We start from the raw sequence: 13943 nt of genomic DNA, 5'->3' as shown, positions 1-13943 counted from the left end.
ATTGGAACAGGGGGATTGGTTCTCTGCTCTTGACCTACAGGATGCGTACTTTAATATTGCAGTACACCCTGCTCACAGACTTTTCCTGTGATTGATCGTCAGCCAGGGTCACTGTGAGGTTGCACTCTACATGATTTTATGAAAGTATGCGGATGAGTGTGAATATAATGTAAGTAAAATATGCTTCATGCAAAAGGTCTCTTGTAAGGTATCATTACAAAGTTTATAATCTACTGACTGTGGTCATCCTATTTGTATAAATGTATCACTCTTGTATCTGAAACTAGAGATATGAAATATAACTCTGAAGTCCTACTGTAGTTATGCAAAGGGTGGACCATTAATGGTGGTTTGGAATCTTGATGGCTCCCATTAACCAGAACAATTGACTGTAGATGGCTCTGTTTTACTTGTAAGTCTTCCTGTATACGTGTGTGCTGGCAAGCGGGTAATGAAGTCTTACAGTGACATGTGATCATGATACCTGAACTGGAATCCATCTTTAACCTGGTGCTTTTCCATTGAGAGGGAGGGGTGGGAACCCAGAGAAAGACAAAGGATTCCCACCTTATGCAAAAAATATGTAATTGGGTGGAACAGAACGAATGGAGTGGCCATCATGAGAAATCCCCTAGCTACCACCTGAGCTGGAACAAAGGCTGGACCAGGGGAAAGGATTATACCAAGACTAGGAAGGCATCCCGTCTGTGAAAGAAACTTATTGAAACATCTCTGAAGGTGAGATTTTATCTGTATTCAATTTTATTACTGTACTAGGCTTAGACTTGCGTGTTTTATTTTATTTTGCATGGTAATTCACTTTGTTCTGTCTGCTATTACTTGGAACCACTTAAATCCTACTCTCTGTATTTAATAAGATCGCTTTTTACATATTGATAAACCCAGAGTATGTATTAATACGAGGGGGCGGTGGGGTGGTGGGGAACAGCTGTGCATACTTCTCAACCAGTGTAATGGAGAGCGAACAATTTATGAGTTTACCCTGTATAAGCTTTATACAGGATAAAATAGATTTATTTGGGGTTTGGACCCCATTGGGAGTTGGGCATCTGAGTGTTAAAGACAGGAACACTTCTTAAGCTGCTTTCAGTTTAAGCTTACAGCTGTTAGGGGATGTGGCTCAGACCTGGGTCTGGGTTTGCAGCAGGCTAGTGGGTCTGGCTCAAACCAGGCAGGGCACTGAAGTCCCAAGCTGGGAGGGCAGAGAAAGCAGGAGCAGAAGTAGTCTTGGCACATCAGTTGGCAGTTTCCAGGGGGTTTCTGCGATCCAACCCGTCACAGTGGTGTAGTCGAGCAAGGTCTGTGCACAGCTGATTGCTTTGAGATACTGGTAGTGATTTTAAGTGAGTTTTAAGCCTAGTGGCTGGAGGACAGATGACTGCCTTCTCAAAGTGCCACTGAGATTGAAGCGCTCTGAGCAGTCCACAGTACAATGACCCTCTTTAAAAACTGGGCCTTCTTATCAATTTTGAATAGTTCACACTAACGCCAGTGTAAACACTGGAATTCGTTGGCTATACTTGATGCCAATCGGGCAAGATCGTTTTTACCACCTCACAGGTTCACAGCGATAACACAACAGGGAACCGAGGCCAATGGGAGCTTCGGGGGAGGTATCTGGAGGTGTGGCAAGGGCAGCACACGGAGCCCTGTGTCCCCCCCAGGGGCAACACAGGGACGTGATGAGTGGTGTGGGGCTAATGTAGGCGGCCAGGGAGTGCGCCGCTGCAGGTAAGCGGCACTGGGCTGGACCCCGAACCCCTCACGCACCCCGCCCCCCAACTCTCTGCCCTAAACCCCCTGCCTGCACCTTGGACCTATCCTGCACCCCAACCCCCTGCCCTGAGCCCCTGCCTGCACCCTGTATCCCTCCTGCACCCAACTCTCTGTCCTGAGCCCTCTGGCTGCACCCCACACCCCTCCTACACCCCTGTCCTGAGCCCCCTGCCAAACCCCTCCTGCATCCCTCCCCCCAACTCCCTGCCCTGAGTCCCCTGCCTGCACATTGCACCCCTCCTGCACCCAACCCCCTGCCCTGAGCCCCCGCCGCACCCCACACCTCTGCCCTGAGCCCCCTCATACACCCCACACCCCTCCTCTGTCCCAATCCCTTGCCCTGAGCCCCTTCCTGCACACTGCACCCCCTCCCACACCCCGCACTCCCTCCCACTCCCCAACCTTTATGATGTTCACCTTAAAAAAATAAATAAAATTCCCTGGGTGCGTACCCTAATGAAATGTGCTGCGCACACTATGCACATGAAGCTTATATAGCAGTTATAACCAACAGTATATGTATCATGACATTCATGTAAATATTTTAGGTTTTTATTTCAACAGCCTTTTTCCATAAGACTCCTTGCAGGAGAAGCCAGAGAAGAAAGCTGTAGTGGAAGTCCCATTATAGAGCACAGTAGAAGCATACTGACTCCATGTAAAAACTCTATTCTTGAAAGGTTATTTGTATGGATTCTAGTATTTTCTTGCATGTTTCAAACTGTTGTGTCAGAACTTTCATCAAACCTATCCAATTTTTTCTAGCATCCCACTATGCTTACTAGTTAACCAGCATCTCAGCCTGCTAGCCAGAAAGTTTCCAGAAATCAAGTTTATCAAAGCCATTGTGAACAGCTGTATTCAAAATTACCATGACAGATGTTTACCCACAATTTTTGTGTACAGAAATGGTCAGATAAAGGGCAGGTTCATTGGAGTTACTGAATGTGGAGGGACGAATCTTAAACTAGAAGGTAATATAACAAATATGTTCAAAATAATTCTATAGTAATCTAATGTAATTAATAATCATAAATTTTTAAGATCACTTCTTGGGGTAGAACAGTCTTGTATAGTGTTTTTGTACCATAAACAGGAAAAGTTATTAATTAACTGTTAACAGAAGCTTCTGCATTTCTATTGCAGCACAAATATTAGTACATGTTGATAGCTTGCAATGCTATAGATAAGGTAGGTGTAGGGGGGGATGGCACCTGTGTAACAACATCTGATCTTTCCTGTGGGGGAGGATTTGATCTAAAAAAGGTATACATTCCCTCTTAAGTGTGAGTCCACAACCCAGTTCCATGGGACCAGGCTACGCAGGATCCTTTTCCATATGCCCCCCATTCCACAGTGGGCTGCGTGACACCTCATTAACTATCTGATGGTCACTTGACACGCATTTTTGTCTTTTCCCAAACTATCCAAGTTCCAGTTCCATTAATACATATTCTGCAGCTATTGCAACACTATTCTATCTCTATATTGTAGGTACTTACATGGGCCCCATTACCATAATATCTGACCAAATCACAATCTTTTTAATGTACTTATCCTCACAACACCGATTTGAGATAACAAAATACTATCATCTCCATTTTGGAGGGAGGAGACTGAGACACAGAAAGACTAAATGACTTGCTCAAGGTCACAAAGGAAGTCTGTGGGAGAGAAGAGTTGTGTTATGTGTGCAGTGGATCACTTTTGTGTGAGTAAGTCCAGGTTCCTAAAAACAATGGGAAAAACTGAACCTATTGTTTCGATTTCTTGTTCCCGTCCTTAAATATAGTTCTTGATGTTCTAACAGCACCTCTCTTTGAGACCCTTATGAGAATCTCTGTTTACATGAACCCAGGCTTATATCCTATGAAGCACATTAGACCTCAGTTATGCAGCAGAGATCCTGGAATTATGCAGCATGGATTCTCTCTCTCATGCAGTTTAATCACTGTAGTGTTTTGTTTAACTTTTTTATGTTAAATTGAATTTTATTTATACTGCCCAAACTGCTGAACTACCCATATGCTGCATATTTTGAACTGACGAAGATCTCCATTGTAGAACTTGTCAGGAGAAACCTGGAGGTTTTGACAGCTGTGAATGGGACAGTTAGTTCTTAGCTCCCCAGAAGACATGGGTACTAGTTTGGTTTTGAAGAAGCAGTGGAGGCTTTTGGAACCAGGGAGGGGATGCATCTGTAACTTCCCACTTTTCAGCAGGGACAGAAGTTACTTTAAGCTTTTGTGATGGATGGAGCCTTAAAGTCCTTATTCCTCACTCAGCAACTTCCACTCCACAGTCTTTAATACCAGCAGCACAAAGGGAAGCAGTTTAAATCGCTTCCTCATCATCTTCTGCTCCTACAACTTCTATTCCTGAGGGCATTCTGTGCTAAAATATTACAAATTCTGCAAATTGTATTTGTCAAATAAATGTGGAGGCTCCAGCATGGCATTGGGGAGTACAGACTACTGGCTGCACAGAGTTGGAAGATCAGTGTGCAGCTTCCCCTGGGACATGGACTCAGCAGTGAGGCTGCACCAAACCCTGACACAGAGCCAGGACTGGGCCTACCATAGAAACACTCCAAGGCCCTGATGCTCCATTTGGGCAGGCAGGCTCAGCAAGGCAGGATCCAAGTGTAGAGGGGCTTAGCGGCGGGGATCCAGGTGTGGCTTGAGAGGGTTTTGTGTGGGGCAAACTGGGTATAGCTGGCTCAAGGGGGATCTGGATGCACAGGGGCTTGTTGAGGGGTTCTGGGTGCAACAGTAATGGAACTCTGTAGTGGGGCTGAGGTGAAGGTGGTTGGGTTCAGCAGGTGGCATCTGGGTGTAGGGGGTATAGAGCTCAGCAGGGAAGTCTGGGTGTGGGGGCTCAGTGGTGGTCCAGATGCTGGGGAAATGGATTGGGGATCCAGGTGTGAGTGGGTTGTAAGGGTGGTCCAGGTGCAGGGGGAGTGGGGCTCATCAGAGGGGGTTCTGAGTGTAGGAGGGTGAGGCTCGGCATAGGAGTCTGGCTCTGAGAGAGTCTGGATGCATTGTGGTTGGGTGGATGGGGGAGCAGCTCCCTGTATAGGGATCCTTCCCACTGCAGCTGACAAGTGACAGGTGGAGGAAGTGGGGGTGGGGGAAGCTTTCAGAGCTTCCTGCAGCGGGGGGAGAAATCTGGTGGTGGGTCTGACCTGGCCTTGGATGCCATGCAGGGGAAGAGAAAGTCCTGTTCTCAGCCCAACTGTGGCAAGCAGTTGAGCCTGGCACAAGGTAGGAGCCACCAGCTCGGTTTTCCCCAGTCCCGCCTCCTGCCCCAAAGTGATTTACCTCTCTTCTGGCTGCCTTGGGCACCCAAAACATATTGCTGGGGAGGGTCGCATAACCGCTCTTGTGGCTTCCCTTTACTTCCCCATCAGAAAGTCAGTTTTCTGCAGAGAAGCAAAGAAATCTGCGGGGGACATAAATTCTGCACATCTGCAGTGGCCCAGAATTCCCCCAGGAGTATCTTCTAGTAAATAGATTTGGTATGATGCCTGATACTCCAGTCCCAGGCTTGCTTTCTAAAACTTTCCCTTTCCAGTAGGAAGACTACATGGATCATTTCTTTGCAAAATGGAGTGGAATTTCCATGGATCACTGGGTTTAGAGAGAACCAACTTGGAGAATGTGATTCACTTCCTCTTTGTATTGAATACCAACTTCCATTTCCCCATCCAATTTTAGGGTCATGAGCAAAGATATTCTAAAGTGACAAGTGTTTTTTGTGTTCTTCGATTTTTGGGTACACAACTTGGGACATTCTATGTGGGCCTGATTTTCCAAAAGTTCTGAGCCATCCACCCTGTGAAAATTGAACTTATTTAAGGTGTCATGTTAGGCACCTAAAGTGAGGCACCCAGAATCACTTGTCACTTTAGAGGATCATGTCTCCTGTTCACGACAGGATGCTTAAAGAAGAGATTCTCTTTGTGACTAGGAACCACAGTAGTGGTATTTTGTTAGTTTCAAGGCAAGGAGTTCTACTCCCACTATTTTCTTATTCCAAAAAGAAAAGGTAGTCTGTGTCCCATCTTGGGCTTGAGACGACTAAAATATATCAAAATATTTATGGTCCAGGTAGCAACAGTAGCCTCTATCTCTGCCTTATGTGTTCAAAGCTCATTTGGGTTTCTTGTTTTAAAGAATGCACATCCATATTTCCATCAAGGATGCTTATGAGAAAATAACTTGGTTTATATGTGACAAGCAATCATGTTCACTACAGCTTTTTAGAAGGACACTATCAGTTTCAGCCACATATGAACAACTATGTTAAGGTGGACACTTCAGCGACTCAGGCACACATGAATGGGGTTAAAAAACTGATTCTTTATTCACAGTAGCTATATTCAGTTTCCTGCTTGCCTGCTGCTGTAACGCATAGACTGGAGTAGTGGTTGTATGTTACTGTTTTCCCTTTATACAAATTTGTAGAGATTTTTCAGTTCTTCTTCGAGTGATTGCTCATATGCATTCCAGTTAGGTGTGCGCACGCCGCGTGCATGTTCATCGGAAGACTTTTTTACCCTAGCAACACTCGGCGGGTCGGCTGGGCACCCCCTGGAGTGGTGCCGCTATGACACCGTATATATAACCCAGCCAACCCGGCCACCCTTCAGTTCCTTCTTACTGCCCGTGTTGGTCGTTGGAACAGTGGAGTGCGGCTTAGCTGACCTCCACCTTCCCTAGCTACTCGTAGTTTCTCGTTGTTATCATGTACATAGTTATTGTTCTTGTATGTATATAGATAGATAGACAGATAGATAGGTTTAGTTGTAAGTTCTTACATTAATAGTATAGTTAGTTTAGTACTACTTAGTGGGGTTTGGGGAGTAGCCCCTTCCCCACACCCGGCACCGGAGCTCATGCCCGGCTCACCGGGTTTCAAACCGTGCTCGGCCTGTTACAGGCCGATGCCAACAGGAGACCCACACGACTCCTGTTTAAAGTGCCTTGTAGCGAGGCGGTGTGGCTCCCCTCCCCCTCAGGAAGGGTCGAGCCCCGTCAGTCATCCATGGGGGCGGGGCCTCTGGGCGGAAGTCCCGCCCCTCAGAGGGTCAGGCGGCAACCCGGAAGAATAAAAGCCAGGCCCCAGCCTTCAGTTGCGGCTCGGCCACCGGAAGGAGCAGACGTGCCCACCGACGCTCGTGACTGGGAGGCTGCCCGAGCCAGAGGCAGGGACCAGGAGCTGCCAGAGCTGCCTCTCCCCTACTACGACGAGGAGCCGCCAGAACTGCCTCGGCCCTACTACGATGAGGGGCCGCCAGAACTGCCTCGCCCCTACTACGGCCCCGAGAGCCCCCAGACCAGGCTTGGCCCGCATTCCCCAAAACTTTACCAGACCTGCTGCCCAGCCCGGATTGGGAGGAACCGATGGTCCTGGACGTCCCCGGAACAGAGGCCCCGGAGCAGGTAGGAGTAGAGGGGGAATTAGGAAGTAGCCCGGGAGCAGCTGACTTCAGTCAGGCTGCAGAGCTACCTTTGCCCATGTCAGTGTGTTTCGGTCAGGACCCCACTGACCACCGTTAGCAGTGACAGCCGCTACCAGGGCCCCGGGCTGGAACGCAGAGGAGTGGGTGGGCCTGTAACCGGGTGGCAGATTCCCCCCTCTTCCCAGTTGAAGAGGCTAGAGCTACTTATAACTGTGTTTGGTGCCCCACCCGAACCAAGGGCTGGGCCCCCTTTGACTTTGCCACAGCTCTGCCCTGCTCCAAAGGGCCAGAGCTGCTTATGACTGTGTTTGTGCCCCGCCCAAACCAAGGGCTGGGCCCCCTTTGATTTTGCCACAGCTCTGCCCTGCTCCAAAGGGCCAGAGCTGCTTGTTACTGTGTTTGATGCCCCGCCCGAACCAAGGACTGGGCCCCCTTTGACTCTGCCACTGCTCTGCCCTGCTCCAAAGGGCCAGAGCTGCTTGTTATTGTGTTTGGTGCCCCACCCGAACCAAGGACTGGGCCCCCTTTGACTCTGCCACTGCTCTGCCCTGCTCCAAAGGGCCAGAGCTGCTTGTTATTGTGTTTGACGCCTCGCCCGAACCAAGGGCTGGGCCCCTTTTGACTTTGCCACTGCTCTGACCTGCCGAAAGGCCAGAGCGGATTGTAATTGCAGGGACGACAGTGAGGCCAGTGTGGCTCCCCTCCCCATCAGGGAGGGTCGAGCCCAGGCGGAACCCATCTACATGCCTCGGGGAATCGCACTTAACAGCTAAGTGCCCTATTTGCAAAGCTTTCAAGCCGCGAACTAAAAAGGAGCGGGGCATCAGACTAAAACAGCTCCTCATGGAGGCGGCCTTGACAATGGCACCGAGCGCCAGTCAGTCGGTAAACAGAGGCACCCCTGCAGCACTGGATCGCACTGGCACGCCTAAGGACTCTCGGCACCGGCCGACACCGGCACCGAAGTCAACTCCGCATCGCTTCCTCTCCCCTAGCTCGAAGAAGGCCAAGACCTCTGCTGCCTTGGCTCCAACTACGCCACAGCCAGAGAGCGCGCCCAGTTCGGACCGCCCGGCGCCGATACCCGCCGCGGCACCGACTAAATCGGCACCGTTGATTCCAGTCTCACAAGGGCCATTGAGTCCGGCACCTCATAGCTCCCTGGTGCGTGCCGCGGTAGAGCTCACCATGCTATCCATGCCAGAGGTGTATTTGGCGGCGAGAGACTTAATCGCCTTGACGGACTCGGTACTGCCTCTACCCCCGGCACCGCTGGTGCGGGTAGTCCAATCTCGGGGCAAGCCGACCCTGCCTAGACCATCGTCCGTCGGCACAGTGGACCGGCACCGCTCAAGATTGCAGTCCCGTAGATGCTCCAGGTCAAGACAACGCTCGCAGTCCCGGCACCGTTCCCCTACACGGCACTGGTCAGACTCGCGGCACAGGTCGGACTCCCGCTCTCCACCTCACTATCTGCGGCACCGCTCCAGTTCTCGGTGCCGATCCAGGCACCGTACCTCTCAGAGCCGTTCACACCACAGAGACTCGAGATCTCGGTCAACCTCCTGGCACTGGTCTGGTCGCAGGTCCCAATCTCAATCCCAGTACTGCTACGAATACCGGCACCGGTCCCCGTTAAAGAAGGGAGCGAGGTCCGTCGGAACCTCAGCCCAAGGTTTCTCTGCTCCTCCATGGCCATCCAGACAGTCGTCAGTGTCCTCTCACGCGGACAGTTATTACGACCAGGAGCGAGATACAGAGGTTCCTTCCGGGGTCTTCCAGGAGATCCGGTCTCAGGACCCGGGTCCTCACCAGTGGTCCTTTTGGACACCCTGGGCGTACCATCAGGCCCAGGGTGCCCCATTGCTCCAGACCCGCTCCGCTTCCTCAGAGCATCGAGCTCCAGAGGCCACCATTAGCCATCCCCTTGCAGCTGGGACAGAGGAGCTGATAACCCATCCACCAGGTTCCCCGGTACCGCTGGAGCAGGAGCCGACCCAGGAGCAAGAGGGCATCCAGGACCCCCTCATCCCTGGTGTATCATCCTCTTCCTCCCCAGATGAGGCGGTGGCAGCGACCTCATCATCAGGGCTCCCGCCGATAGATCTCAGAGCCCATCAGGACCTCCTTAGGAGGGTGGCGCTCAACATCAATCTTCCCATAGAAGAAGTCCTGGAGGTTGAGGACCCAGTTGTCAGCATCCTTTCGGCAGATACCCCCACTAGGGTGGCTTTGCCTTTCATCAAAACCATCCAGGCCACTGCTGACACTTTATGGCAGTCCCCAGTCTCCATTCCCCCTATGGCAAAGGGAGTTGAGAGAAAATACATGGTGCCCTCTCGGGGGTACGAATACCTATATGTTCATCTTCCTCCCTCCTCATTAGTTGTCCAATCGGTCAACGAGAGGGAACACCACGGCCAACAGGCGCCAGTCCCCAAATCAAAGGAGGCTAGGCGGATGGACCTACTGGGCTGCAAGGTATATTCGGCAGGTGCCCTGCAGCTCCGGGTGGCCAACCAGAAGGCTCTTCTGAGCTGTTACAATTACAACTCCTGGGTGGAGGTGGGTAGATTCACAGATCTTCTACCCCCGGACTCTCGCCAGGAATTTTCCGCATTCCTTGAAGAAGGAAAGAAGGTGGCTAGAACCTCCCTCCAGGCTTCTCTTGATGCGGCCGACTCAGCAGCCAGAACTCTGGCCTCAGGAATCACCATGAGGCATATCTCATGGCTACAGGTCTCCAACTAGCCACCTGAGCTCCAATACACCATCCAGGACTTACCCTTTGATGGCAAGGGTCTGTTCTCTGAAAAGACTGATCCCAGGTTGCAGATTTTAAAGGACATACGCCTGTGGCCCAACGTAGACCCTTCCGGCCCCAACTTCACCGGCCTTACTTTGTGCCCCGGCACAGACAAGACTTCAGCAGAAGCACGGGGGGGTGGCCGTAGATGCCAGTCCGAACCCCAGTCAAAACAACGGCCCCCCAAAAGCACCTCCGGGGCCTAAGTCTACCTTTTGAAGGTACACACGAGGACGGCGTAACAGTTTCAGGACAGGATCCTTCTCCTCCCTTCTCCAACCACCTCTCCTACTTCCTCCCGGCGTGGTCCCAATTGACCTCAGACATCTGGGTCCTACAGACGGTGAAACAAGGATACCACCTCCAATTTGTTTCATCCCCGCCTTCCCACCCCCCAACCCAATCCCTCTTCAGGGACCCCTCTCACGAGCAAGTCCTCTGACAAGAGGTGCAGTCTCTCCTCGCCGCAGGAGCAATAGAGGAGGTACCACCAGATGAGAAGGGAAAAGGGTTTTACTCCCCCTACTTTCTGATCCCCAAGTCCAAGAGAGGCCTCAGGCCCATCCTAGACCTGCGTGGCCTCAACAAGTTTATGGTCAAGTTGAAGTTCCGCATGGTCTCCCTGGGGACTATTATCCCGTCCTTGGACCCTGGAGACTGGTATGCCGCCCTCGATATGAAGGACACGTACTTCCATATCGCCATCTTCCCTCCACACAGGAGGTATCTTTGCTTTGTAGCCAGTCACCGGCACTTCCAATTCATGGTCCTCCCCTTCAGCCTCTCTACAGCCCCAAGGGTGTTTACGAAGTGTATGGCCGTCGTCGCCACCCACCTCCGCCGGCGGCAAATACATGTATTCCCGTACCTGGACAACTGGCTCGTCAAGGGAACCTCCCAGACTCAGGTCAGACAGCATGTGCACATAATCACGGACCTATTCTCCCGGTTGGGGCTGCTCCTTAATGCCGAAAAGTCCACACTGGTTCCCACACAAAGGCTAGACTTCATAGGGGCAACCCTGGACTCCACTCAAGCCAGGGCCTACCTATCTCAGCCATGTTTCCAGACACTCACGGCGATCATTCGAGGTCTGCAGAACTCCCCAGTCACCTTGGCTCGCACGTGTCTTGGCCTACTAGGCCACATGGCCGCCTGCACTTATGTGACAAAATATGCCAGGCTCCGCCTCCGGCCCCTTCAAACGTGGCTCACTTCGGTCTACTGTCTGGGCAGGGACCCAATAGACACTCTGGTGACCGTTCCCCCGAGCACCTTACGCTCCCTCGACTGGTGGCTGACTCCCTCCCTGATGTGTGCAGGGCTACCGTTCCATCCACCACAGCCCTCGCTGTCCCTAATGACAAATGCGTCATCTCTCGGGTGGGGGGCTCACCTAGGTCACCTTCGTACCCAGGACCTTTGGACATCACAGGAGCTGTCGCTCCACATAAACATCCGGGAGCTGAGAGCAGTCCGCCTCGCGTGCCAGGCGTTTCAGCAACGTCTTCATGGCCGTTGTGTCTTGGTGTTTACAGACAACACAACAGCCATGTATTATATCAACAAACAGGGAGGGACTCGCTCTTCTCCCCTGTGTCAAGAGGCCATTCGACTCTGGGACTTCTGCATAGCCCACTCGATAGACCTGGTAGCGTCCTTTCTCCCAGGGGTTTGGAACACTCTCGCGGATCAGCTGAGCAGATCCTTCCTCTCTCACGAATGGTCAATAAGACCAGACATTATTCATTCCATCTTCCAGAGGTGGGGTTTTCCCCTCATAGACCTGTTCGACTCTCGCACGAACAGGAAATGCCAAGCGTTCTGCTCCTTCCAGGGCTTTTCACCGGGTTCGATCACGGACGCATTCCTCCTGTCGTGGGAGCACCACCTGCTCTACGCCTTTCCACCATTCCCTCTGGTTCACAAAGTCCTAATAAAACTCCGCAGGGACAGAGTGCCTCTAATCCTGATCGCGCCAGCATGGCCCAGACAGCACTGGTACACCACACTGCTCAACCTGTCCCTGGACAACCCGATTACCCTACCACTCCTTCCAGACCTCATAACGCAGGACCACAGCAGTCTTCGCCACCCGGACCTGCAGGCCTTTCACCTCACAGCATCGCTCCTGCATGGCTGAACAGATCGGAGTTACGCTGTGCCGCTTCGGTACAGCGTGTTCTACTAAGCAGCAGAAAGCCTTCTACTCGGTCTACGTACCTGGCCAAGTGGAAACGTTTCTCCTGCTGGTGTGCATTGCAAGATGTTACTCCTTCTGAGGTCTCAATCCCCACTATTTTAGACTACCTTTGGTCTCTTAAACAACAGGGCCTGGCGATATTTTCTCTGAGGGTGCACTTGGCGGCTATCTCCACATTCCATCCTGGAGAAAGTGGCCACTCCGTGTTTTCCCACTCCTTAGTTACTAGATTTCTTAAGGGCCTGGAACGCCTCTACCCCCCAGTACGCCGCCCTGCCCCCACCTGGGACCTCAGCTTAGTCCTAAGCAGACTTATGCATCTGCCCTTTGAGCCATTGGCGACTTGCTCACTCCTGTATATGTCATGGAAGACAGTCTTCCTGGTGGCCATCACATCGGCCAGAAGGGTCTCCGAACTTCGAGCGCTTACGGTGGACCCACAGTATACTGTCTTCCACAAGGATAAGGTACAGTTGCGATCTCATCCGGCGTTCCTCCCTTAGGCAGTGTCGGCTTTCCATACCAACCAGGACATCTTCCTCCCGGTCTTCTTTCCGAAGCCTCACTCTTCTCGACGGGAGCAACAGTTGTACTCCTTAAATGTCCGTAGGGTGCTCGCTTTTTATATCGAGCGGACAAAGCCCTTCCGAAAATCCCCCCAGCTGTTCGTGGCAGTCGCTGAACGGATGAAAGGTCTACCCATCTCCTCCCAGAGGATCTCCTCCTGGGTAACGGCGTGCATACGCACGTGCTATGACCTGGCTCATGTCCCCTTGGACCATCTCACGGCACATTCTACCAGAGCTCAGGCTTCATCAGCCGCCTTCCTGGCCCACGTGCCTATCCAGGAGATATGTCATGCAGCGACCTGGTCCTCGGTCAACACCTTTGCTTCGCACTATGCTCTGGTCCAACAGTCTAGAGATGATGCAGCCTTTGGCTCAGCGGTTCTGCACGCTGCCACATCTCACTCCGACCCCTCCGCCTTGGTAAGGCTTGGGAATCACCTAACTGGAATGCATATGAGCAGTCACTCGAAGAAGAAAAGATGGTTACTCACCTTTGTAACTGTTGTTCTTCGAGATGTATTGCTCATATCCATTCCAAACCCACCCTCCTTCCCCACTGTTCGAGTAGCCGGCAAGAAGGAACTGAAAGGTGGCTGGGTCGGCTGGGGTATATATACAGTGCCATAGCGGTGCCACTCCAGGGGGCGCCCAGCCAACCCGCCGAGTGTTGCTAGGGTAAAAAAGTCTTCCGACGAATGTGCATGCGGCGTGCGCACACCTAACTGGAATGGATATGAGCAACATATCTCGAAGAACAACAGTTACAAAAGTGAGTAACCGTCTTTTCATGAACCCACAGGCCATGCTCCTGTCCCAACACTATTATCCTGCTAATACCCTTCGCTTCCAGAAAATGAGGGGTATGTCTACACTATGGGATTATTCCAATTTTACAGAAACCGGTTTTTTAAAACACATTGTACAAAGTTGAGTGCATGTGGCCATACTAAGCACATTAATTCGGCAGTGTGCGTCCATGTACCGAGGCTAGCGTCAATTTCCAGAGCGTTGCACTGTGGGTAGCTATCCCATAGCTATCCCATAGTTCCCGCAGTCTCCCCCACCCATTGGAATTCTGGGTTGAGATCACAATGAATGATGGAG

At 51.6% G+C, this 13943-nt stretch overlaps 1 protein-coding gene across 1 annotated transcript in view; it reads left to right on the top strand.

Moving 5' to 3' along the window:
- Nucleotides 1-13943, top strand: part of PDCL2 (phosducin like 2) — a 48134-nt gene that overhangs the window by 30019 nt on the left and 4172 nt on the right. The window contains exon 5 of the mRNA XM_030564890.1: nucleotides 2563-2771. Within this exon, the coding sequence (XP_030420750.1) occupies nucleotides 2563-2771 (209 nt within the window). The remainder of the gene's footprint in view (nucleotides 1-2562; nucleotides 2772-13943) is intronic.

The sequence above is a fragment of the Gopherus evgoodei genome, chromosome 5 (genome assembly GCF_007399415.2).
Source record: "Gopherus evgoodei ecotype Sinaloan lineage chromosome 5, rGopEvg1_v1.p, whole genome shotgun sequence".
In the NCBI taxonomy this organism is placed as follows: domain Eukaryota; kingdom Metazoa; phylum Chordata; order Testudines; family Testudinidae; genus Gopherus; species Gopherus evgoodei.
This window is presented reverse-complemented; position numbering and strand designations above follow the sequence as displayed.